This window comes from Ictalurus punctatus, chromosome 5 (genome assembly GCF_001660625.3).
Source record: "Ictalurus punctatus breed USDA103 chromosome 5, Coco_2.0, whole genome shotgun sequence".
Classification (NCBI taxonomy): Eukaryota; Metazoa; Chordata; class Actinopteri; order Siluriformes; family Ictaluridae; genus Ictalurus; species Ictalurus punctatus.
Window position 1 is genome coordinate 23,093,179 of NC_030420.2, and position 25,623 is coordinate 23,118,801.

At 36.3% G+C, this 25,623-nt stretch overlaps 1 protein-coding gene across 2 annotated transcripts in view; it reads left to right on the top strand.

Moving 5' to 3' along the window:
* The window catches only part of cacna1sb (calcium channel, voltage-dependent, L type, alpha 1S subunit, b), a 31,619-nt gene extending 6,132 nt beyond the window's left edge, over window positions 1-25,487 (top strand). The window contains exons 4-45 of one of the 2 annotated variants that reach the window (XM_047155660.2): window positions 194-330; window positions 413-565; window positions 1,362-1,567; window positions 1,769-1,872; window positions 2,131-2,276; window positions 2,448-2,529; window positions 2,657-2,817; window positions 2,893-3,118; window positions 3,344-3,551; window positions 4,081-4,201; window positions 4,308-4,422; window positions 4,536-4,623; window positions 5,802-5,871; window positions 6,288-6,420; window positions 6,896-7,025; window positions 7,142-7,201; window positions 7,311-7,417; window positions 8,776-8,863; window positions 9,003-9,110; window positions 9,202-9,254; window positions 9,422-9,568; window positions 9,744-9,945; window positions 10,541-10,699; window positions 10,856-10,966; window positions 11,070-11,153; window positions 11,596-11,643; window positions 13,236-13,262; window positions 13,377-13,502; window positions 14,077-14,142; window positions 14,247-14,338; window positions 14,422-14,587; window positions 14,768-14,895; window positions 14,993-15,089; window positions 15,257-15,359; window positions 15,449-15,550; window positions 17,491-17,618; window positions 17,877-17,999; window positions 21,449-21,669; window positions 22,118-22,182; window positions 22,284-22,396; window positions 22,556-22,621; window positions 22,712-25,487. In XM_047155660.2, the coding sequence (XP_047011616.1) occupies window positions 194-330; window positions 413-565; window positions 1,362-1,567; window positions 1,769-1,872; window positions 2,131-2,276; window positions 2,448-2,529; window positions 2,657-2,817; window positions 2,893-3,118; window positions 3,344-3,551; window positions 4,081-4,201; window positions 4,308-4,422; window positions 4,536-4,623; window positions 5,802-5,871; window positions 6,288-6,420; window positions 6,896-7,025; window positions 7,142-7,201; window positions 7,311-7,417; window positions 8,776-8,863; window positions 9,003-9,110; window positions 9,202-9,254; window positions 9,422-9,568; window positions 9,744-9,945; window positions 10,541-10,699; window positions 10,856-10,966; window positions 11,070-11,153; window positions 11,596-11,643; window positions 13,236-13,262; window positions 13,377-13,502; window positions 14,077-14,142; window positions 14,247-14,338; window positions 14,422-14,587; window positions 14,768-14,895; window positions 14,993-15,089; window positions 15,257-15,359; window positions 15,449-15,550; window positions 17,491-17,618; window positions 17,877-17,999; window positions 21,449-21,669; window positions 22,118-22,182; window positions 22,284-22,396; window positions 22,556-22,621; window positions 22,712-22,942 (5,101 nt within the window). In that variant the 3' untranslated portion in view covers window positions 22,943-25,487. The remainder of the gene's footprint in view (window positions 1-193; window positions 331-412; window positions 566-1,361; window positions 1,568-1,768; window positions 1,873-2,130; window positions 2,277-2,447; window positions 2,530-2,656; window positions 2,818-2,892; window positions 3,119-3,343; window positions 3,552-4,080; window positions 4,202-4,307; window positions 4,423-4,535; window positions 4,624-5,801; window positions 5,872-6,287; window positions 6,421-6,895; window positions 7,026-7,141; window positions 7,202-7,310; window positions 7,418-8,775; window positions 8,864-9,002; window positions 9,111-9,201; window positions 9,255-9,421; window positions 9,569-9,743; window positions 9,946-10,540; window positions 10,700-10,855; window positions 10,967-11,069; window positions 11,154-11,595; window positions 11,644-13,235; window positions 13,263-13,376; window positions 13,503-14,076; window positions 14,143-14,246; window positions 14,339-14,421; window positions 14,588-14,767; window positions 14,896-14,992; window positions 15,090-15,256; window positions 15,360-15,448; window positions 15,551-17,490; window positions 17,619-17,876; window positions 18,000-21,448; window positions 21,670-22,117; window positions 22,183-22,283; window positions 22,397-22,555; window positions 22,622-22,711) is intronic. The other variant, XM_017468978.3, reaches the window with a different exon arrangement.
* Window positions 25,488-25,623: the final 136 nt, after the last annotated feature.

Below are 25,623 nucleotides of genomic sequence, written 5' to 3' on the forward strand. Positions count from 1 at the left end.
TAATTTGCATGTGCTTTTTTTACAGAAAGTAATTGTCGATCAGTGTGTTACGGAAACTGTATAATCATTACTACAATTTTTAATAATGGCTTTTCATTACATTGTAAAACTAACTTCTTTCATTTGTTTCTAGTTCACATGATTTCTTGTTACAATTTCTCTGATAAAACTATGATTGTTTTACTGTTTTCAGGCTCTTTACCCTGGCAGTTGACACCATCAATAAAATAGCTGGAGTCCCCATAGAGAAAGGAGGAGGAGGGTTTGATATGAAAGCTCTCCGAGCCTTTCGAGTCCTCCGACCACTTCGTCTTGTCTCTGGAGTTCCCAGTAAGAGCCTCCCACATTACCATGCTGCTCCAATTTAAACCCACCATGGAATAATTTGTTTCAACATGTTGCTCCTCTCTAGGCTTGCAGGTGGTTATGAACTCTGTTATGAAAGGTATGCTGCCTCTATTCCACATCGCTCTGCTCGTCTTCTTCATGGTCACCCTTTATGCTATAATGGGTTTGGAGCTGTTTAAATGCAAGATGCACAAGACTTGTTACTATGAAGGCACAGGTAGGGTCAATTTTTATCTACTGATGTCTTCGGTTGCTTGGATTAGATTAATTACCCTATGGCAATACTTTATATGAAGGCTTTATATGTATTTAACAACCTATGAATATTTCATAGCATGCTGTAATGCATTCATAAGACACTATATACATTGTTACAGTTATTTGAAAAGGCATTACAGTTTATAGCAGTGTTTGTAATTCATTTATAAATTGTCAACAGAATTATAAAAGGTTATAAGAGGTGTTTATAACACATTTATCACAACTCTCAAAGAAATTCAGCCCCAGTTTTATAGTAAGATATGATAACGTTGAGGAAATTAAGACAAAAAAATAAAAATCAAGACACATCTCATGACACAAATGAGGGCTCATTGTCTTTGGTATTGATGTTATAATGCATTATGAACAGTACTTATACTGATACACTTAGTCCATGATCTACTGAAACAGTATCAGGATCTATATATTGATAGAGACTTCAAAACACTTCTGTAAGTCGCTCTGGATAAGGACATCTGCCAAATGCCATACATTTAAATGTAAATATTATAACGCACATATAGCTATATAATGTAATGGATTTTCATAAATAATGTGTATAATACCTTGTGAATGCATTATAACATATGAATGGATTTGTATATTGTTATAAATATGACCTTCGCTTTATAGAAAGTGTTACTATACTGATTAATAACTATTAATCCTCTCTAATAATAATGGGGATATTTTCTCATATTGAATTAATATTAGGCATTTTTTATGACTGTTCACCTTGTTTTGTGTCACAGACATTATTGCCTTAATGGAGAATGAAGTGGCATCACCTTGTGCCCAGGCAGGAAATGGACGCCGCTGCAGCATCAATGGCACAGAATGCAGGGCTGGATGGCCAGGACCCAACTGGGGCATCACCCATTTTGATAATTTTGGTTTTGCCATGCTCACAGTGTTCCAATGTATCACCATGGAGAGCTGGACTAATGTTCTCTACTGGGTAAGTGTAGACACTTCATCAATATATATATATATATATATATATATATATATATATATATATATATATATATATATATATATATATATATATATATATATATATATATATATATATATTTAACTCTACGTCTTCAGAATAATCATAGTTTCTGCTGACGTAAGGATTTAAAAGTTAAGCACAGCTTGTGTTTTCCTTCAGGTTAATGATGCTATTGGCAACGAATGGCCATGGGTCTACTTTGTATCTCTGATTCTGCTTGGCTCTTTCTTTGTCCTGAACCTGATTCTTGGCGTCCTCAGTGGGTAAGTGATAATCCACTTTATATGTTAGAACCTCTTACATAGCCCTACCTCCCTACAGCTGCACACAATATGCTTCCTGATCTGTTAGGTAAGATTTCTATAGTTGGAGATTCCCTTTTAAATCCACAATCCATAAGTCTGACTTTATGTATTGTGAATCAGCAAGTTCATAATTTAACTACTTACAAACTATTCTATTGCTTAGTGTCATATACATATGAGGTTGGTTTCATTCATGCGCTTCCATCCTCTCTGTAGGGAGTTTAGTAAGGAGAGAGAGAAATGTAGGTCCAGAGGGGAGTACCAGAAGTTACGAGAGCGAGAGCAGATGGATGAAGATCTGAAAGGTTACATGGAATGGATTACACATGCTGAAATTCTGGATGCTGATCAGGAAGGATTAGGTACTCAGAATATATATTTATTAGAAACTATAGGTACTGATTTTGAAGATCTGGGTTTCCACTGCATTACATTAATTTATATTTGTGTCTGTGCTACCATTTTGCTCCTGGCAAATAGCCATTAAAAAGGCAAATTGTGTCAGTTTATGATCATGTTACTTTTGTCAACAGGTCTTCTTCCTCTGAAGGACAGTGGTTCAGAGACAGACAGCCTTTATAAAACAGAGGGTTTAAACCGTGTAGTGTATTACTTGTAAGTGAGCTAAAAGAATCTGTTATTATTATTATTATTATGATTATTATTGTTGTTGTTGTTGTTGTTGTTATTATTATTATTATCATTATTATTATTATTATTACTTTCACAATCTGACTCCTAGTCGCCTTGCTCGTCACTATAACCGTGTCTTACGGAGGAAGTGTACTGTCTGGGTGAAGTCCAAGGTGTTCTACTGTCTGGTGATCCTGGTCGTGTTACTCAACACTCTCGCCATTGCCTCAGAACATCACCCCCAGTCTGAATGGATGACCCAGTTTCAAGGTCTGTTTTGCCTGAGGGAAATCTAGGGATTTTCAAACCCATAAAAGTTTGCTTACCATATTTTTGATCCCACAGATACCGTCAACAAGATCCTGCTCACCTGTTTTGCAATCGAGATGGTCATGAAGATGTATGCTTTTGGCCTACAAATGTACTTCATGTCGATCTTTAACCGTTTTGACTGTTTTGTTGTTACTGTGGGCATACTGGAGATCATCCTGGTCTCAGCAAATGTGATGACATCACTGGGTATCTCTGTGATGAGGTGTATTCGACTCCTACGTCTGATGAAGGTTACAAAGTGAGTTATCCAGCTGAGGACACAAGTAGATTTAAATAACACTTTTTTTTAAAAAAAAATCCCGACTTACTGGTAAACTTTGACACAGTAATTACTTCTTCTAAGACAAAGTTGTTGTTTTTTTTGTTGTTGTTTTTTTTAACAAAAAACAGTAATTCACCTAAATCTAACATTTTGTTGGGCAATTCATATCTCAATTACTACAGTTTATTTTTTGTCTCTTAGATACTGGACATCTCTGAGCAGCCTTGTGGCCTCTCTGATAAACTCAATCCGTTCCATCGCCTCCCTACTCCTCCTGCTCTTCCTCTTCATTGTTATCTTCTCTCTCCTGGGCATGCAAGTGTTTGGAGGCAAATTCAACTTCCCTGACAGGCCCTTGCAGCGCAGCAACTTTGACAACTTCCCACAGGCTCTCATTAGTGTGTTCCAGGTGCACACATTATTACTGAACATATGTTTTAATACTTAATAATAATATACAAGATATAACAATAAACTTTATAAATAAAATGTATAGAGATGTGGTAGCATAGATGTGGTAGCTCAAAATGCTGTACATTCAAGTATTAAAAATGAAATGATACAAAGTAATAGTTGCACAGTAAAATATGTACAAAAACAGAGGTAAAGACATAAAAATACACATATACAGAATAAATGAAATATATCAAATAGAATAAGATAAATAAAATAAAAATAAAAGAATTCAACGTATTAAAATATTTAAATGAAATAAAATGAACCAAATGAAAAACCAAACTAGAGAAAGTTATTTTAATTATATGTCCAATAAAAATGCTTTTTAATAGAGTGTATGGGTCTTGACTGCTTAATGTATCATAGTGTTGAGTTCCGCAGTTTTGAAACATAATAACAAAAGGAAGCCTCTCCACGTCTTTTAGAGTCTTTCTATTTTTTTTTGTACTAGATCACATCCTAAATATTGTTTTTTTCCCCAGGTTCTGACTGGGGAGGAGTGGGATTCCATCATGTACAATGGTATTATGGCTCATGGTGGACCAACTTTCCCAGGAATTCTTGTCTGCATTTATTTCATCATCCTGTATGTCTGTGGAAACTGTATCCTTCCAAATGTTTATGTTAGATCTACCATATTCATGTAAACACCAGTAGTGATGGCAGTGTTTGAACATTTTTAAAGGTTGTTTTCCTGAGCTGTGGTTAGTCATCCTCTTGAATGTGTTCTTGGCCATTGCTGTGGATAACCTAGGTGAAGCTGAAAGCCTTTCGTCAGCACAAAAAGAAAGGGAGGAGGAGAAAGCTAGAAAGAAACTCATGAGGTATGCATACTCAATTAATTAGCCATGAAACTTAAGACTCTGTACCACTTCTCTGTCTTATAAATTTGGCATTTCACGCAAGTTCTGTAGAATCTTCTGATTTCTCCCTTCAGAGGACCCCAGTCACAGAAGAGTGAGGATGAAAAAGCTTTGGTGGTCAAAAGCAAACATAAGGCTGAAGGCATGCCCACGACAGCAAAGGTATTAACACTTGATAGGACACTGCTCTGTAATAAAGGTTTCCTTACAATGAAGTACTATACTGACATTTCTGATTTTCCTCAACTTATTGATGAAGTCAAGGAATCAAGTCAAGTCAAGGATAGGAATATTATTGTGTGATTGAATGTTCTTCCGTGCTTTGGCCATTATACACACAGGTGGCAAATTAAAAGAAAACCAATGTGTTTTAATAAGGTAGTTGGCCATGACACACAAGATGTTCCTTTCCAAAAATATTACTTAGAGTATTCATGATGGTGGTGGAGGGTGCTGTCTAACACGTTGGTCCAACATCCCTTCAGATGTTCAGTGTTGAGATACGATCACTGTGAAAGCCTTAACATATAATTTACTAATCAAACCATTCAGTAAGCCCTCATAGCCTGTGGATGTGGTCATCCTGGAAGAGACCACTCCCATTAGGATAGAAATAATTCGGCATAGGATAAAGGATGAATTAGTGTTGCTTCCCTCTAAGGGAACAAGTAGACCTAAAACATATCAGCAAAACCCCCTATCTGGTATCTCCATGAAGTTGGCACCCCATGAAATTAAATAATGACCAAAACTATGCTATTGGTTTGTGCTGATTACTGCTGCAAAAACAAATTGAGCACAAACAAATGGCACCGGTTTTGTGCGATTTAGGAGAAATGGGGTGGAAAATGACATCACCGGTCCCGAAAATATTCTTGTTATATCTAAGGAAGGGAAACACTTACAGTGTTTTATTTTAACATAACCAAACACAAATGAACGGCACCGATTTGGATCGATTTAATTTCATGGGGTGCCAACTTCACCAGAATATATCGCCAGATAGAGGGTAGGTTCCCTTTTGAGTCTGGTTCCTCTTAAGGTTTTTTCCTCATGTTCTTTCAGAGAATTTTTCCCTTGCAACTGATTCCTCTGTCTTGTGCATCAGGGCTCTAAATCTACATATGGATTTCTGCAAAGCTGCTTTGTGACATTGTCATTTGTTGAAAGTGCTATACAAATAAAATCGAATTGAATTTGACCCTGGCCACATGGCATAACAGAGTCATGAATTCCTTTATTAATTAGTTAATAAATTAATTTGTTACCCATCTGTAAATGATCTCATTAACTATATTAATGTCATTTTCCTATCTTCTGGCCATGTATGTTTCTTGTAGCTTAAAGTGGATGAGTTTGAATCAAATGTAAAAGAAGTGAAGGACCCGTTCCCTCCTGCTGATTTTCCAGGTAACCAACACAAACACTAAAACCCCTTCCTGGCTTAAGCTGCGACTCTAAATTAGGCATTGGTATATTTGCAAGGATAGCAGCACTATTATTGGTCATGCTAAATACTAACCACATGTGCCTATGGTCATTTATGGGACGGTGTTAAAAATAATGAAGTATCCATAAATAGGGTGGTTCTTTCTAAAGATCAGCAGTTTGAGTTTCTAATGAGCTTTGTTCACTTTGCTTTTATATCAGTTAGATCACATTCCTCTCAATGTCCATAGGCTTAATTCTAGAAGTGAGGTCAGTCTTATTGATCTGAACTGTGAACTAACAGGACAATGTATTTTATTTTTACATTTTTTTACTAACTTTAAAACTTATTAAAGCTTAGTTATTAAGTTAATAACTTAACTTATTTTATTGCTCAGGTGATGATGAGGAGGAAGAGCCAGAGATCCCTCTCAGTCCAAGACCCAGACCTATGGCTGATCTTCAGCTTAAAGAGACAGTGGTTCCAATGCCTGAAGCCAGCTCCTTCTTCATCTTTGGCCCACAGAACAAGTAAATTGATCACATCTTAGAATTCACATCTCATAGAATTTTCTCTCTTAAAAGCCCTCACAGTTATAGTGTCATGTACAGTTTTTCCAAGTGGTTTGAATTAGGTTTTACATTTACAGTGAATGATTTATGCAGTTTATTAAATATGTTCAACACTACATTAAAATCACTTTCTGTGTTTACTGTTTCTAAAATCACACAGGTTAAGTGATTAGAAAATAGCAGGCCACTTGATTTTCAAGTAGAATTTAAACCACACATCAGTTGCCAACCAACAACAAATTAAGTTCCCCCAGAAAAAAGAGTTGTTGTATCCACCAATAGCAGTGTCTTATTTTACAATAGCAACAGGTTGTGCACTTAGGTGAATGGAACGTAAAAGCAGATTGTCGATTGTTGGCCAGAGTTTGAGTTAATGGGTGTGAATAAACACATTTTTCATTGTCTGTATGTGTGCTGTGGTTTTCACTGACAGGTTCCGTAAGCTGTGCCACCGGGCTATCAACGCAACCCCTTTCACAAACTTCATCCTTCTCCTCATCCTCCTCAGCAGCATCTCTCTGGCTGCTGAAGATCCCATCGACCCCAAATCCTTCAGAAACAAGGTGCCAACAAAGAAAAACCAACGCTTACTTGTTCTGCACTATTATTTGCATTCAACCAAAATGACAAATATAAAACAAAGCCATTATAATGCCAAATATACCTGACTATTTTATAGATCTTGGCTTATGCTGATATTGTCTTCACAACGATCTTCACCATTGAGATTGTCCTTAAGGTAAGTTACTTCTTTAATGAATTATTCACATTTAATTTCAAGAATTCAAAATGACTTCCTGACACATTATGCTGAAATGAACTTGTGTGTCTTGAATGTCATGGTTTAGATGACTGTGTATGGTGCCTTCCTGCACAAGGGCTCCTTCTGCCGAAATGCCTTCAACATTCTGGATCTCATTGTTGTTGTGGTTTCCCTAATGTCTATGGGGCTGGAGTAAGTTCTTATATAACTATAATAATAATAATAATAATAATAATAATAATAATAATAATAATAATAATAATACATGATAGACATACTTTAATGGAGAACCATTCACCATTTGTTGGTGAATTTTCTGAAGTGAATAATGAAATGCATTTGCTTTAAAGGCTCCTTCTAAACAGTAATTTTGAAGGAAATATCAATATGGACACTTTCCTGAGATTCAATGTTTTGTAAATTGTAACTAAAAGGAATAAAACAGGCAAAGTATTGTGTATGAGATGTCTAGGTCGGGTTCTGTGTTTTAAGCACTACCTTGGATAACATACTGTAGATAGAATGATAGAATGACAGACAGACAGACAGACAGACAGACAGACAGACAGACAGATAGATAGATAGATAGATAGATAGATAGATAGATAGATAGATAGATAGATAGATAGATAGATAGATAGGAAAATTGCTGTAGCTTATGCAATTTTAATTATTTGCATTTAGAACTTAGCCTGCTTTACAAGCTCAGCCTATGTGAAGTGGAAATGGTAAAGGAAACTCATAATAGGAGACTGCTTTGCTGGTCTGGTCATAATTGTTTTAGGGTTTTTTTGTTAGTTTGTTTCTTGTATTTTTATTTATTTATTTATTTATTTATTTTACATGTCTGAGTATGTGACAGTAGCAAAACAACCATTACTTTTGACTGCTATACAAAGGAATTCTAACTGCATATGGCTTTTGGAGGGAGTATAGTGGAAGTTCCAGTAAAGTGGAAGTTCCAGTAAACAAAAAAAACCTATCAAGAACATGTTTGAGGTTGAGGGGAATGACATGAATTTGCTTTAATCTCAGCAACCATTGCCTATCTACCCTTATGAAAAAGTCACATAAATTTCATATATGATTATATAAGTAATATGTGATCCTGTGTGGAAACCATGTGAAGGTGCCTCGCATCATCTTATGCCTTGAAATTGCACGTGAACATGTGGGACATGAAAAATATGTGATCTCGTGTAAAAGACTAAAAAAATGAATCCACACGCAAAAAATGAAAATGTGAAAATAAATTAATCATGTATTTAAAAAAACATGTGAAAAGAAAGGAAACATTGTGAAATGTCTAAAAAAGTACATCATCCAAATCATGACTTTTCTGTAAGGGTGACCAAAGGTGTTTTTTGTTTTGTTATTTTTATGAAAGATTATGTATATTTTAGCATTTATTTAAATTCATTATGATGAGAGGTAGTATGAGGTCATGAGTCCAGTTTCATGTATATATAATAAAAGAGCAAGTCCCTCCTGTTTATCTAGTGCCTGATATCCTGTGCTTGTGCTGAGTGTGTGGAGTTTTCCCTGTACAGGTCCAGTGCCATCTCTGTGGTGAAGATTCTCAGGGTGTTGAGAGTTCTGAGGCCACTGAGGGCCATGAATAGAGCCAAAGGATTAAAGGTATGTACATTTTGAAATAAGGATTATCTTATACAGCAATTGTTTATGCTTTGAATGCAGTCTTTATTACATGTTTTATCTGGGGTTTATCAAACTTTTGCTTTGGATATGTAATTAAAAATCTGTTTTCTTTGTGTAGCATGTGGTCCAGTGTGTGTTTGTGGCCATCAAAACCATTGGCAATATCATACTGGTCACCATGCTCTTAAACTTCATGTTCTCTTGCATTGGAGTCCAACTCTTCAAGGTGAGATGAAAATACAACCTGCCGTGGTAGATATTTCCTTGCTTGTAGGGAAATGATTTGTTAGTAATTATGATGTTTATATTTACATTAGGGCAAGTTCTACTATTGTACAGATCCATTGAAACTGACTGAGGTGGAATGTCGGTGAGGAGTACACTGGTCTTATCTTTTTTCAAGATATTTTATATATCAGCTATTCAGATTCCTTTTAAGAGGTGTATTACTGTAGTTCTTTAAACTTTTAGACATTACAAAGAATGTTCTAATGTGGTTAAGTTTCTGTTTACAAGGGTTTTCTTTGTTGTTCTCAGGGGAACTTATGTGCATCATGTGCAGAACACTCTCCACGACATGGAGGTCCGTGGACGAGAGTGGGTCAATAGTGACTTTAACTTTGATAATGTACTGAAGGCCATGCTCACACTCTACACTGTCTCCACGTTTGAAGGCTGGCCAGAGTGAGTATGGAGGAGGCATTGCTTCTATAGACAGCAATTCTGGAAGTGTATGTTTAAACTCATCCTTTTGCAGTCTTCAGTGCTTTCGTATTGATGCTTTAAGGACATCTGATTTTAACATCCTACCCCCCCCCCCCCCCCTTCCACACACACACACTTTATTTCTGTTCCACAGGTTGCTTTATAAAGCTATAGATTCAGATGCAGAAGACAGGGGGCCGGTTTATAATAACCGTGTGGACATTTCCATCTTCTTCATCATTTACATTATTATCATCGCTTTCTTTATGATGAACATCTTTGTCGGCTTTGTCATTGTCACCTTCCGAGAGCAGGGAGAGCAGGAGTACAAGGACTGTGAGCTGGACAAGAACCAGGTAAGCAGTTTATTTTTATGCTTTGTGGAACACTGGAACATGATTAAATGCCTACAGTTTACATTAGATGAAATAATGCTTAGTTCTCATTGTTAAGTAAATACACTTCGAAAAGCTAAGGTGGATGCTTCATTAAAGAGGTCTCAACGATTTCTGAATGTGGTCTTAGTAAAAAAACAAAAACAAATATAAACTTGCAAGATAAGAATAAAAAATTATAGATACAAAGAGGTTACCCTTCATTATGTAAATATAGTCACATGCTATTTATTAACAATTTTTCAACATAAGCCTAACATAAGTCCTCCAGCAATGGTGTATGAAAGATAAAATGTATGTACCCTTAAAGGTTATTATGATGGTATTAAAATTGCCATGGTATAAGGATAATAAAGCACTATGGGATGTGCTGTTATTGGAAAATAATCAACTTTGGAGTGGTAACAATAACTCCACCTCATGCTGCATCACACTACCCCATTGTTGAAAATTTCCTAAATAGCACACCCCATATTTTTTTTCTCCTTACTTAAAAGATGGCTATTTTAGCCTTAGTCATCTAATCTATGTGGTTTGTATGATATTTCCACCATAGCGCCAATGTGTACAGTATGCGCTGAAAGCTCGGCCCCTCCGCTGCTACATCCCTAAGAACCCTTTCCAGTACCAGTTCTGGTACCTGGTGACCTCCTGCTACTTTGAGTACCTCATGTTTTTCCTCATCATACTCAACACATTGTGTCTCGGAATGCAGGTGTGTGTTTCTCTACTATGCAATATAAGATGAATCACAGTCTTTGGCTGTTGACTATTAACGTATTTTACTGTTAAATTATTAGATTTTTTTTATTTCATTTTGAAAATACCAATATTAATTATCTAAGTGCTTTCCTTGTCTTTTGTAATGCAGCACTGTAATCAGTCAGACCACATAACCAAACTGTCAGACACTCTAAATGTCATCTTCACGGTCCTTTTTACGATTGAGATGATTGTCAAACTCATTGCTTTCAAAGTAAAGGTAATGCAAACTCCTGTGCAATTAAAATATATATATATATATATATTCCTGACTGAGTTCCTCCCTGAGAGAGTTTGCTCACATTCTTGGACACTTTCTGCAGGGTTACTTTGGAGACCCGTGGAACGTGTTTGATTTCCTCATTGTGGTTGGGAGCATCGTAGATGTCGTCCTCAGTCAGGTTGATGTAAGTACAAGAGGAAAAACACCTACAACATTATGTATGTGGGTCAAAAATGCTGATAAATATGAAAAATAGCTAATAGACAAACATAAGCAATGTTTATATCTATTGTTAATATTTACACATTATACTTATACAAGCCAAAGCAGTCACCAGCTTTATCAAGGCCAGACTCATCTCTCAGTGCTCTCAGTCTGTTTGAGTATGAGTACCAGTGTCATTTTTTTTGGTCTAGCCCCCACTGGTAATGCAGTTTAATTCAGCTTTGTCTACATCTGTTCAACCTCACTGCATGTCACCACGGACCTCCAGAGATAAGATTAGATGCTTTGTTCTTTTCATTTTTGGATTTTACTGTCACCACAGTGTGGTATAATGTTCTTGATAATTTTTCTTAGTTTAAACCTTTTTTATCTCATCTTCATTCTACTTTTTTCCTCTCCAGGCTGCTTTGGAGTCCAGTGGTGGACTGTATTGCCTCCATGGCTGTACTGTAAATATCAATGTGCGCTGCATGGGCCTTGCTGTGTGAGCTGGTTTACTGACCCTGGTACACTTTGTCCATTTAACTTAGAAGTCAAAGCAAGTAAACAAGCTTGCAGTGGTTAAGCTAATGTGTTTTTGCAAAAACAAAAAATGCTTCTAATCTTGGCTTAGTCAGAGTAAGCTATAAAAGAAAAAGGTTAAATAAAATAACCCAAAGAGTTACACTGGATATAAAAAGTCTACATACTCCTGTTAAAATGACAGGTTTCTGAGATGTAAAAAAAAAATGAAACTGAGTTAAATCATGTCAGGACATTTTTCACCTTTATTGTGAAATTGCAACATATGAATATGTATCAAATGACAAACACCCAGAAAGGGTTTTCTTGGAGGTGGGGGGGGGGGGACAAAAACCAAAACCCAGCTTGCATAAGTGTGCACACCCTTTTATAAGAATGTGGCAGTGTTCAGAATCAACCAATCACATTCAAGCTCATGTTAAATACTAAATAGTGTACACCTGCCATCAATTAAAGTGACTGATTACCCCCAAATAAAGTGCAGCTGTTCCTATAGGATTTTCCTGACATCTTGTTGGTAACATCCAACTGGAAAAGTAATGGGCCACAAAGCTTAGAAAGCAGGTACAGGATCTCATTGTTGAAAAATATCAGTCAGGGGGTATTACAATAAAATGTCCAAGGCATTGGATATACCACTGTGAATACAATCATCAGCAAGTGGAGGAAACATGGCACGACTATTAAGAACAGGACGTCCCTCTAAAATTGATGAGCCAATCAGGAGAAAACTGGTCAGGGAGGCTGCTAAGAGGCCTACAGCAACATTAAAAGAATTGCATCAAATTCTGCCATGTAATGGTTGCCCCCTACATGTGACAATCTCCTGAATTCTTTGTGCACTGGAGATGCCCAGCCAATTTGATAGAGTTGGAATGCTTTTCCAAGGAAGAATGGCAAAATATTGCTAAGTCAAGATGTGCCAAACTGATCGACCCTTACCCAAAAAGATTGAATGCTGTGATAAAATCTAAAGGTTCTTCAATTAAGTATTAGTTTAGGGGTGTGCACACTTATGCAACCAAGTTGTTGTATATTTTCTATTTTTCATTGTCCTCCCTAAAATGATTCTTATGGTTTTCCCCTTTAATTAATAGATTATAATGTCCCAGTAAAGTTAGAAAAAGTTCTAAGATAGTTTATCTTGGTTTAATTTTTTACATCACAAAAACCTGCCATTTTAACAGGGGTGCAGACTTTTTATATCCACTGTAAGATCACTGTAACAATCTAACTATTTAAAAAAAAAAAAATTGTGTCTTCCACGCTGGTTGGGAAATTAAAAGGTAGGCAAATTAGGAAATGGCTGTTTTATTTGACCTAGGCCTTGCATGTAAAGTGTCTTTAAAATGGTCAGTGAAAGTGTTCCATAAATGAGTTCGGGAGGTTTGTTATCCAAACCATTTCATTTGCCTGTTTGGTGCCATTAGTATGCACTGTATATCAACATTGCAGTACTTAGGCACTATGAAAAAATCAACATGTACAATATCTTTTTGATTTTTTTTTTTTTTTTCAGGAAACAAACCCAATGCAGGCCATTGCTGTGAGTCCGTTTATACATTTTACCCTGTACTCTGTTATTATCCTTGTCAGGTTTAAAGCTTCATGATTTCAGATTTCTCTTCTGACTACATTCTACATTTCCACTTCTTCACAGTATGAAGAAAATGCTCGAGTCTCAATCACCTTCTTCCGACTCTTCCGTGTCCTGCGTCTGATAAAGCTGCTTAACCGCTCTGAGGGCATTCGCAACCTTCTGTGGACCTTCATTAAGTCCTTCCAGGTCAGAAAGAGAGATTGTTGCAGTGTTATTGGAGACATGATTATTGATGATTATTGTTAAATATAATGGTTTTGAACTCATTGATATGCGTGAAACCATATAGTAAAGTATATAATCCAGTAGCAATGATTTTATCTGATTCCTGGATGGGTGTCAGCAATGTCCGTTCTATCCAATATTACAATGATATTTGGTTGCCAATTTGATATAATTTTCTCAGTACTAGAATATTTTGTAGCAGATTTTCTAATAATGGGTGAATGTTGCTTACATTTCTGACTTAAACTGCTCTTACTAAAAGGCTGCATAAACAACTCATTCATGTCATAGTACAGTTATGAAAACTACATAAAATTTACTGTTTACATCTTCATCAGGATTGTAAATACCAGTTAGACAGCTTTGCGATTATGTTATTATTAGTGAAGACTAACATTAATAAGGACTGTAGTGTCAGAAAATAATAATGATAATAATAATAATAATAATAATAATAATAATAATAATAATAATAATAATAATAATAATAATAATAATAATCTAAAATAGGATCTGTCTCTTTTTTCTCCTCCAGGGTTTCCCTCATATAGCTCTTATCATAGTAATGCTTTTCTTTATCTATGCAGTCATAGGGATGCAGGTGAGCTTCTTTGAATTTCCTATACATGCTTCATCACTGAAACTCTACAGTTCTACATCCATTTCATTTTCTTGATCTGTCTGTATCTCTTTCCTCCTGTTCAGGTATTTGGTAAAATTGCCCTAGTGGATGGCAATGAAATCAACCGTAACAACAACTTCCAGACATTCCCACAAGCCATTCTGCTACTGTTCCGGTGGGTCAGATGTCTATTTGACATCACTGTAATCTAGATGTGCTAAAATTATTCAAATTGCAAATTGTTTGGTTCTGTTACAGATGTGTTACGGGAGAGGGTTGGCCAAAAGTCATGCTGGCCTGTATGTCTGGGAAACTGTGTGATCCGAAATCAGACCATGGCTCAACTCCTGGAGAGGAGTACAGTTGTGGAACTAACTTTGCCGTCTTTTACTTTCTGAGTTTCAACATGTTGTGTGCCTTTTTGGTAAGCATCTGTAAAAAAAAAAAAAAAAAAAAAAAAGAAGATATATAATAATGTTATTTATAGTGTTTTTTGAAGTTCAGCTCTCAGTAGCAGATTTGGTATTTTCAGTACATCTCTGAAGTGACTGGTGAACTCCATTTGGTTGATAGTTTAACAGTAAATTTGTGTCCTCTTTTGCAGATTATCAATTTGTTTGTGGCCATCATTATGGACAACTTTGACTACCTGACCCGTGATTGGTCGATCCTCGGTCCACACCATCTGGATGAGTTCAAGAAGATCTGGGCAGAATATGATCCTGAGGCAACGTGAGTCAAATGCATATTTAGCTGATCTTTTAAGTGCATTTTATATTTGGAAACCTTTTATGACTACAAACAGTTAGTTATCACTCTCAATTTGAAGGGGGCGAATTAAACATCTGGATGTAGTAACCCTTTTACGAAGGATCCAGCCACCACTGGGTTTTGGAAAATTCTGCCCTCACCGCTCAGCCTGCAGGGTAAGCCAATTAAAGCTGTAACTGTAAAGGTGAAAAAAAAACATCAGCTGTATCTACTGTACAGTATAACGATAATCAAACTAACACTTTTAGAAGGAAATCCTATGAGCAAGTAATCTTCCAAAGACTGAACCACCGTATTGATATCATGTTTTTTTTGTCCCCAGCGATTAATTTCTATGAACATGCCCCTGAACAGCGATGGAACGGTCACCTTCAATGCCACATTGTTTGCTTTAGTCAGAACGGCTTTGAAGATTAAAACCGAAGGTATGAAATGCTGAGGGAAAACAGTAATACTGTAATATAACCAATACATTTTAATAACAACTGTTTTACATGTGCCTTGTGGCTATCAGGCAACTTTGAGCAGGCTAATGAAGAGTTGAGAGCCATTATTAAAAGTATCTGGAAACGGACCAGTATGAAACTCTTGGACCAGGTTCTTCCACCTATCGGAGGTAAAGATTACCTGTATAAAGTAAACATTTTGTGTTCTAGGTTTAAATCCTATTATACCACATCTACATGGTATAGCTTTGACATGTGTTCTGGTTCACAGGTTTATATTAATTCCCTCATAACTAACATGTTACCGTTTCTATAGTAACAGCTCATTCACAGGGACTTGTATGGTGCACTTTGTAATAGTCTGTAAATTTTCTACCATGAGAAAGTCTTAAGAACAGAAGTCTTTGTGCTTTCTGTTTTCAAGCTGCTTTTTTTTGTTCTTTCACAAAAAAAGAGAAGCTTTCTAAGGAACAAGAGTTTATAGGTACTATAACACAAGTGTTAATAGGAACTAACTTCCACAACATTTAATGTAACTATAAGCAGATAAACTGTCCAACATGTCATTGAATAATAAATGGAATTTTTTTTTAGCACTGGCAAATTGTTGTGGTATAAGCAACAAAACATTTTGCTGTTATGGGAAAATATTAAACATTGGGATGGTTATGGCCCTCACCCCGTTATTGCTTATTTTCCTATAACAACAGTCCTGAAATGTTTGATTACTTATTTAGCTTGTACTTTAATTAATATTAAGCTTTACTACAAATATTTCTAATTACTATTACTATTGTTTTGTTGATTTTATTTGCCAGTGGACTTAGTGATTACACAGATTTAAAGTGCCCCTATTTTGCTCTATTAAAAGCGCCTAATTTTGTTTTAGAGGTCTCATACAACAGGATTACAATACATCCAAGGTCAAAAAACACTTTAATTTTCTCATCGTTTACAATGCAGCATCATCTCTTTTTCTCAGGGTCACAAACAACTTGCTCAATGATCCTTTCACGCTAAACTCCTCCTTTCAGAGATTACTATTTTGCTGTGATTGGTCAGATGTCCCAGTCTGTTGTGATTGCTCTACCACTTACAGCACGTGTTGGAAAGGAAATGCCCATTATCATATTTGAATTTCAACTCAGTAATAATAATGGTCGGGTTTACCTAATTCATTTGAGTCCAATAGTGATACATGAGAACATCAACCTGAACCAAAATACAAGCATGCAAGCATGATGAGAACAAGACATTTCTCAGTGGTAAGTTTAAATGTAGTTTGGTTAGCAGAGGCTAACAGCTAACAGGCTAACAGCTGTGCACTGGTCGTACACGTGTACAACACAAAACTATGCATTTGGAACACTGAATAGAAAATATATACATAAATAATTTTATGTCATAAATCATAATGTCATAAATATAAATTTAATTTTAAATCATACTTACAGACTGTGATCCAGAGGCACAAGATGGTCCAAATAAAGTGGGTACGGCCCATCTTTAATGAATAATTGTTTCGTAAATCCAGCGTTGACTTCAGCTAGATTTGAGAAGCAGTTGTCAGTGAAATGAACACAAATAAAGGACCGATTTGAACTGCTGTGGTATCGTTTTGAAAATGAATTTTAACCATTGACGCTTTAAATCCTTATCCTTTGGTAGTTTATGCAAAGTGGTTTTGCTTTGGCAGTGCAGAAAACAACGTCTTTTAGACATGGCGACAACAGAAACCTAACTCTTTCAGGGCAACAGGATCTTTAGTGTTTGAGGGCGGGTCAAAGTACACGTTGTTTGCGAGCAGAGCGGAGACCAGAGGCGGGGGTTTTTTTTGTTACAGACCTACGTAGTTTTGTACAGGAAGTAATTCTGGAATTACTAACCACTCATTTCAGCTGTTCAGAATCGGTTCTTTCTTTTGGGAGTCAATAACTCCATTTGTTCTGCACTTTGATTTTTGAAACTTTGCAGACTTTTTACAATCACAAACAGCACTATAACACACTACATGAAAGGTAATATCTGAAAAAGCATAATAGGTGTACTTTAAAAGCATGTACAGTTTCCTGCCACCGAATAATATGTGATGTGATGTGATTGGTTACAGATGATGAGGTCACTGTTGGGAAATTCTACGCCACCTTCCTGATTCAGGAGTACTTCCGTAAGTTTATGCAGCGCCAGGAAGAGTACTATGGCTACCGACCTACCAAAAAAAGAGCAGCTGAGATTCAGGTACAACATGCTTTGATACTGTCATGTTATAATGAGTTACGAAATAAAACAGTCATTCCATGTGTTATTATTTTGACTGATATTTGTAAACATCTAAATAAAATGATAGGTTTAGTTATCACTTAATCCCAACCTAATTTGTTTTGCTTCTTATTAGTGCTCAGTAGTGCACTTGACACTACCCCTTTCTTCTCTCAGTTCATCCTGGCATTTTACCAACACATACTTTAACACACAATATTATCCTTTGTTGTTCAGGCGGGTCTGCGCAGCATTGAGGAGGAGGCTGCCCCCGAGCTCCACAGGGCCATCTCAGGAGACCTTATTGCTGAGGATGAGATGGATAGGGCCATGGCAGGAGGAGAGGAGGGCATCTACAGGGTAACAAGCACAATTGTTTCTTATTAAACAATGTGACTTTTGCATTATAACAATTTTCAGTAAACCTAATGAGCCCTGCACTCCCTGTAAACCTCTGAGAACTTGGTTTCTTTGCTGGGGAAAAAAGGCACACAGAAAAAGCACACACAAATATTTATTCCAGGCTTTAAAATAGATTCAAAGAATCAAAGCTTTATTTGTCACATGCACATTCATAGCTGGTACAAAGGTGCAGTGAAATTAGATGCAGCATCTCTGAAGACTGTGCATAACAACCAATAAATAGACTATACAGACAATGGGTATAACATATAAGGTAAGTGGGGAGTGCAGGTTGACACATGTAAGAGCATTCAAATAATACGTATATGAAAAGGTATGTATCTATCTACAAATCTGTATACAGTAAGCATGTACATATGTATATACACTGACAATAGTGTTATGATTGTAAATCCATCATAGTCTGCTGGTGTTTATCCACTATTTATTTAACAGTCCATAAGGACTAACTGCACAAATAAATGATATAATAGAATTAAAGATTCATTCATTCATTTAGTCATCTTTGGTAAATGCTTTATCCATCTATCCCACTTTATAAAACTTTAACTGCCTTACACTCCAACAACAGGCAATGTATTTAAAGTGGATATAAAAAGTCTACACACCCATGTTAAAATGGCAGGTTTTTGTAATGTAAATAATGTAACCAATCATCCTAGAACCTTTTCTTTTTTGTGAAATTTTATACTATTAATTAAAATAAGAAGAATTATTGTGTGTGTGTGTGTTGCGGGGGTATTGGGGGAGCACAATAACCTGGTTGCATAATTGTGCACACCTCTAAACTAATGCTTAGTTGAAGCACCTTTCGATTTTATCACAGCTTTCAATCTTTTTGTGTAAGAGTCAATCAGTTTGGAACAATTTGACTTTCTTTTATTTTGCCATTCTTTGTTGCAAAAGCATTCTAATTCTGTCAGATTGGCTGGGCATCTCCTGTGCACGGCCCTCTTCAGGTCACCACACAGATTTCTGATTAGATTTTGGTCTGGACTCTGGCTGGGCCATTCCAAAACTTTGAACTTGTTTTGGTGAAGCCATTCCTTTGTTGATCTGGATGTATGCTTTGGGTCGCTGTCATAGTGTAAGGTGAAATTCCTCTTCATCTTGAGTGTTTTATCAGAATCCTAAAGGTTTTGCGCAAAATTGGACTGGTATTTGGAGCTATTCATTATTCCCTCCACCCTAGAGAAGAACCGATACAAAATTTCTCAGCCCATACAGATAACCGATTATTCAGTGTGATATCGGCCGATACCGATAGTTCTGCCTTTTATGCCTTCTTTTAAATGAATAATAATTAATTAAAAGAATTCTGAAAGAAACGCAAAAATAAAAACTTTATTCTCTCCATTTCAGCAAGTTGTTTCACAGTAACTGGTTTCATAAACAGAAAACACATTCTTAAGATTTCTTAACCACTCTTCCCCATGGGGATGGTGTTCTTTTGGTGATGTGCTGAATGTTATTAATTCAAATTAATATTGACTGAATTCTAAAAACCTCCTGTTAGTCTCACATTCACTCACCACAAACAAAAGCATTTCTTCTTCATCATTGAACAACAAACTGGTAATATATAATATAAAATTTTTTATATATTAACATTAACTGGACATAAAATGTACTACATTACAAATATATTTTCATGTGCAATATATACTTTTTTGTCAACTCATCTTCATTTAAATCTTTCAACGGTGTACTGGCGCTTTAATTCAGCACAAGGGCGAGCAGGCAGCATGGGGGGGGGGGGGGGGTTTGATTCGAGGCTGAAACTCCCGCTTCACTTCTACTCACTTCCGGTGTAAAATTTTAGCAGTGCAGAGATTACAAACTGCAGTTTTGTCATCATTCCACACAAGAGACACCATCTTTACACACAGCACGAAATCGATGTGTTTTCAGAATATAATCGGCCCTGATCATCGGATGATTTTAAACTATCGGTAGCCGATAGTAGGAAGAATATCAGTGCATCTCTACTCCACCCTGATTAAAACCCCAGTTCCAACTGAAGAAAAACAGCCCTAAAGTATGATGCTGCCACCATCATGCTTCCCCATGGGGATGGTATTCTTTTGGCGATGTGCTGTGGGTATTTTTTATGTACCACATATCTTTTGTTATTATGGCAAAAAAAAAAGTTCAAATTTACCATATTTGACCATAACACATTATTCCAAATAGTTTTGGGAGATTTGGCATCTTTTTATTTATTTATTTTTTATTTTTTGGTAGAAAACGTTTCTGTTTTGCCACCCTACCCCATAGCCCATAGATATGCGGAATGTGAGAGATTGCTGTCACATGTAGGGAGAAACCAGTACTTGCCAGAAATTGCTGCAATTCTTTTAATATTGCTGTAGGCCTCTTGGCAGCCTCCCTGACCTGTTTTCTCCTGATCTTCTCATCAATTTTAGAGGATATCCTTAGCAGTGTCACTATCGTGCCATATTTTCTCCACTTGTTGATTATTGTCTTTACAGTGTTCCTTGGTATATCAAATGACTTGGACATTTTTTGTAACCCTCTCCTCTTTGATATTTTTCAACAATGAGTTTCTGTGCCTGCTTTGTAAGGTCTTTGCGGCCTATTGCTTTTCCAATTGGATGTTACCAAGAACATGTCAGGAAAATCCTATAGGAACAGCTGCACTTTATTTGGGGGTACTTTAATTGATGGCAGGTGTATACTAATTAGTGTTTAACATGAGTTTGAATGTGATTCTGAACAGTGCCACATTCCCAATTATAAAAGGGTTTGCAGACTTATGCAAACGGGGTATTGAAGGTTTTTTCTTTTTCTTTTTTCCCCAAAAAACATTTCTGGGTGTTTGTCACTTGATATTTATATGTTGCAATTTCACAATAAAGGTGAAATCTGTTCATACATTGAACTTAGTTTTATTTTTTTTACATTTTAACAGGGGTGTGTAGACTTTTTCTATGCACTGTATACTGTATAGGCGCATGGTGACTTAGTGTTTAGCACGTTCGCCTCACACCTCCAGGGTTGGGGGTTTGATTCCCGCTGCTGCCCTGTGTGTGCAGAGTTTACATATTTCCTCCGGGTGCTCCGGTTTCCTCCCTCAGTCCAAAGACATGCATGGTAGGCTGATTGGCATGTCCAAAGTGTCCATAGTGTGTGAATGGGTGTGTGACTGTGTATGTAATTGTGTCCTGTGATGGATTAGCACCCTGTCCAGGGTGTACCACGTGCCCGATGCTCCCTGGGATAGGCTCCATGTGACCCTGTAGGATAAGCGATATAGAAAATGAATGGATGGATGGATGGATACCGTATATACACAGATAGCGCACTTTAGTAAGCTAGATCATGTTTGTATGTACTGTATCCAAACAAAGTTTTTCCTCCTTCAGAGAACTGGGGGTCTGTTTGGGACCAGCACAGACCCATTTTCATCAGAACCCAGTAGCCCTACAACAGCACCGACCAGCCAACGACCCCTGCAATTCTCTGAGAGTCGCCCGGAGGATGTGGAGTCTCCACCTGACTCTGTTTTCCTCCAGAACACTGAGTTCTTCCCTGTAACACCAACCAGAACAAACATCACCAACAACAATGCCAACTTTACAGAGGAGTGAGTATTTTATATATTCCAGCACTTGGTGATTGTTGGTGATTGTTGTCTGTGTGAATTTTCCTGCTCAAGGACACCTAATTCAATGCACCTTTTAATTACCAGGTTTCAACCCCTTAAAGGTCCAGATTATAATTTGTTTGTATAAGTTTTTATTATTTATTTTACAGCATACAATTCAGCTACAACTATTATTTATTTGGTAATTGCAGTGAAACTAACCATAATTAAAAGAATAAGGAATGAGTTTAGACCCACTGAAAGTTTCAGAGTGTTTAAAGGTTATTAGATGTGTTAGAACAGGGAATTCAACTGGGTACCCCAACTTTCAAAATGTCATCCTTCTACCTAGGACTGCATAAAATGCTTTTCACCAAAAAAAACCCCTTAAGATTGCATTTGTTTACCTTAATGACCTGTCAAGCTTTTCTTGTCTTATCTCGTCCAGTTTTATATTTGAGAGAGAGTCACCATTGGTTGCTGGACCCAGAGGCCAATCCTTTGAAGATATCAGTAAGTATAAAGAATGCATGGATTATATATAAAATCTCAAATGTACGATGGACAAATTGGCTATTAAAGAATTCTTGTTTGAAGACTCCTTGTTTGAAAAGAACTGTACCCGACAGGAGAAGTCAGTATGCTTCCCAGTAGAGTATCATCCTCTGTTAGAGATGCTGAAGACAGACGCCAGTCAGATTTTACTGTGAGGACTGACGTCACTCAGGTAACCTGACCAGGGGCCTTTCAATATAAAAAAAAATATTCAGTATAATTTATACATTCTGGTTGTTTAAATAACAGGGGCTGTTGAGAAACCTTTATTACCTTTATTGTGGACATGCTTTTGCCTTTAGGTTTAGTGTTTTACTCTTTACTCTTGCAGTTCCCATATGATCCTACATATGGTGAAAAAGAATCTTTACCAGCAACTGACATACTCATCCAACAGGTAAACAGCAGCCTGATAACATACTTCTCAGTGTTAGCTGGTCAGAAAGAGCCAAAAACTCATCCGACTGCATTTTTTCATCACTTTTAGGCACTAAGAAATGGTGGCCTTGAAACTCTGGCTGAGGATCCCAAGTTTGTTGCTGTGACTAAGAAGGAGATGGCAGAAGCCATGAATATCAGCGTGAGCGACATGGAGGGAGCCGCTCAGGGCCTTCTGAATGAAAATGGTGGGAAAACGATGAAACGTAAAAGACGTCCCATTCCAGTTCCACCCAGCGCCAAACCTGCTGAATCAAACGAGGCCACCACTGCAGTGTAGGCTGCTATGATCAGTCTGCTTATTTCAGAATTGTCCTGACAAGGATACATTGGCATTTCACAAGCCTTATCCTGAAAATTCAAATTCACTTGTTTCACAGCCTCACATGCTGTTTCACATGTTCTTGAAACAAAAAGAATTAAATATCTCTAACAGGCAAAGCAAACAATTATGTGAGTGAGGTTTTGCCTAGGTGAGGTGTGGCATTGTGTTCATTTGCTCGTTTATTCAGAGTGGATTTTTTGTTCCATTCGACACAGAAAAGAGTGAGTGGGACTGAAGACAGACAAGTTCTTATTTATTTCATTATTGTGAGCAAGACGAGTTCACTCTTGTTTGCACCCATTTCAAAACAGGTCTTTGTCTGAATAGTTAATGTTTTAAACATTTGAATTCAGTCATATTATTTCAGAGAATGATCAGTGATAAGGATATTTCCCTGGTTAAGAAATCAACAGGAATTATGAAAGGTGATGATATATGAAAAGGAATTAGGTAGAGTATTATGTCTGTAAAAAAAAAAAAAAAACTAACCAAAAAAGTACTGTTCAAAAGTAATTTAATAAGAGATTAATAAGTGAAGATGCTTTAAAAAAAATAATACAAATGTAACGTTTTGAAATGTAAAAAAATACTTCTGGGAGCAGAAATCAATTCAATTTAATATATATATATATATATATATATATATATATATATATATATATATATATATATATATATATATATATATATAGTTTTATATGGAAATTAAATGAATTTGGCACAGTTCTTCTACACGCCTTCTTTCACTTGCTTCTTTCTCTGCAGGTAAAATACTAGATGGCTCTTCTGATGTTTTTATTTCAGATGTCTCTTTCTTAATGTGTTACTTTCTTTAATGACATATACAGTATAAATTTGTAGAGAATTAAAGTTTGGCACTTTAATGCGTTCTACAAAAACGTCTAAATATTGGGGCTAAGGTTTTGTACAGAACTGTAGGTTAAAGTACACTCGTCCAGCAGTAAGAGGGAAGACAAAATGAAATGTTGGCTTGATTACACTCAAGTGCATGAGAATCATTTTGATTGAGGTTTTACTGGTGTCAGATGATGTGTCTGAATGGCTGGTGGCTGCGGTAGTGAATTTTGAAGGCAGTAATTACTGAAACACTTGATTTACTCATGATTATATTAAGTTATTGCAGCAACCATGTGTACGTGAGGAAATTGATTTTATTTCAGAGTGCTGTCTGGTATGGCAGTAAGAAAAGTACCTTTATCTTTTTTTGGTTTTGGGATAGTAGGTTTTAGAGTAACAAAACAGATGGATACTTCCAAAGAGGACCAGGCACTCTTGAAAGATGGATTCTGAGTTAAGGTCTTTACTTTATACTTTACACACGTTAGCTATTGTATTGTGTAAATGGTTAATGATCTCTATAGATACAGACAAACAAAAATCCTGACCCTTCAAAACCCTTATCTGTCTAGAATAGAAAAAAAGGTCTTTAAATTTTTTTTTTTTTTTTTTTTTTTTTAATGTGGAAGCTAGAGGTTGTGTTTCTGTAATATGTTTGCTGCTCCTGTGTTCACAACAGAGTGGACTCTCAGGAGACAGTATCATCTGGACATTCACCATCGAGTCAGAAAAAGCAGAAAAATCATTACCACGGAAATAAAGGCAAGGTTCACCCAGTTTCCTTCACTGTCACTTTGTGTTTGTCCCCAAAGCATTTTTCTTCAAACAAGTTCTCGTCTCTCAGCGTATATTAAATCAAATGAAATTTGGAAAAAAAAAAATTACACTATAAAAAAAAAATGTTAAAAGTATAATCAAGTTAATCTCATCATGGATATTGTAAAACAAATAAAATATTAAATAAAGCAGCATCCTCAATTCTTAAAATATTTTTTTTCTGATTGTTGAGTTTTAGTCCATTTGTTCCTTTTCCCAATTTTTTCCCCCTGCTATAGTTTTGGATTTTTGCATCCCTCTTTTTTTTAATATACAGAATACTTTTTTATTTTCTTTTTCTTTTTTTTTATTTTTTAGTCTGTTTAATGATGGGTTTCACTATTGGTAATGGTATCCCAAGCTCTTATGTCTCTTTGAAAAACAAATTGAGAAAGGGCAGTATTTTGGACAGCTCACAATGTTATAATGCATTAGACTGGTCATTAGACACCTTGAACAGACATATTAAAATAACTAGAGCATGCACATAAGGATTTTTGAGCTTGCTGATGAAGTTAACTGCTGATGACTCCGTTTCCATAGTATGCAGGCTTTGTGACAGGCTTTCAACATGAAAACACCATTAAATGAACATGGAATTGTTATTTAGACAAAGTGTAGAGGTTTCAACTCTATGGTTTCAACCCAGAAACCATGGGGGATGCAAACTTTTGCACTGAACTGTATATGGCTATATTATGCACATGTTGCCAGCTGCCTAAAGCAAAATGTTATCACTGTGGCCAAGGAATTTTGAAATTGTAAATAAATGTCTCATATTTTGCCCATGTTCATTAAAAATACACTGGGGGAACAAGCGTTAAAAGGTTGTCCTGAGATTGTCAATAATTCAATATGCCATTTTAACACATCTCATTGTAAACTGTATACCAGTACTTCAACTTGGTTATGACTGTACAACGGTACTCAGTGCTGTCATCCATCAACTGAAACATAAGAGC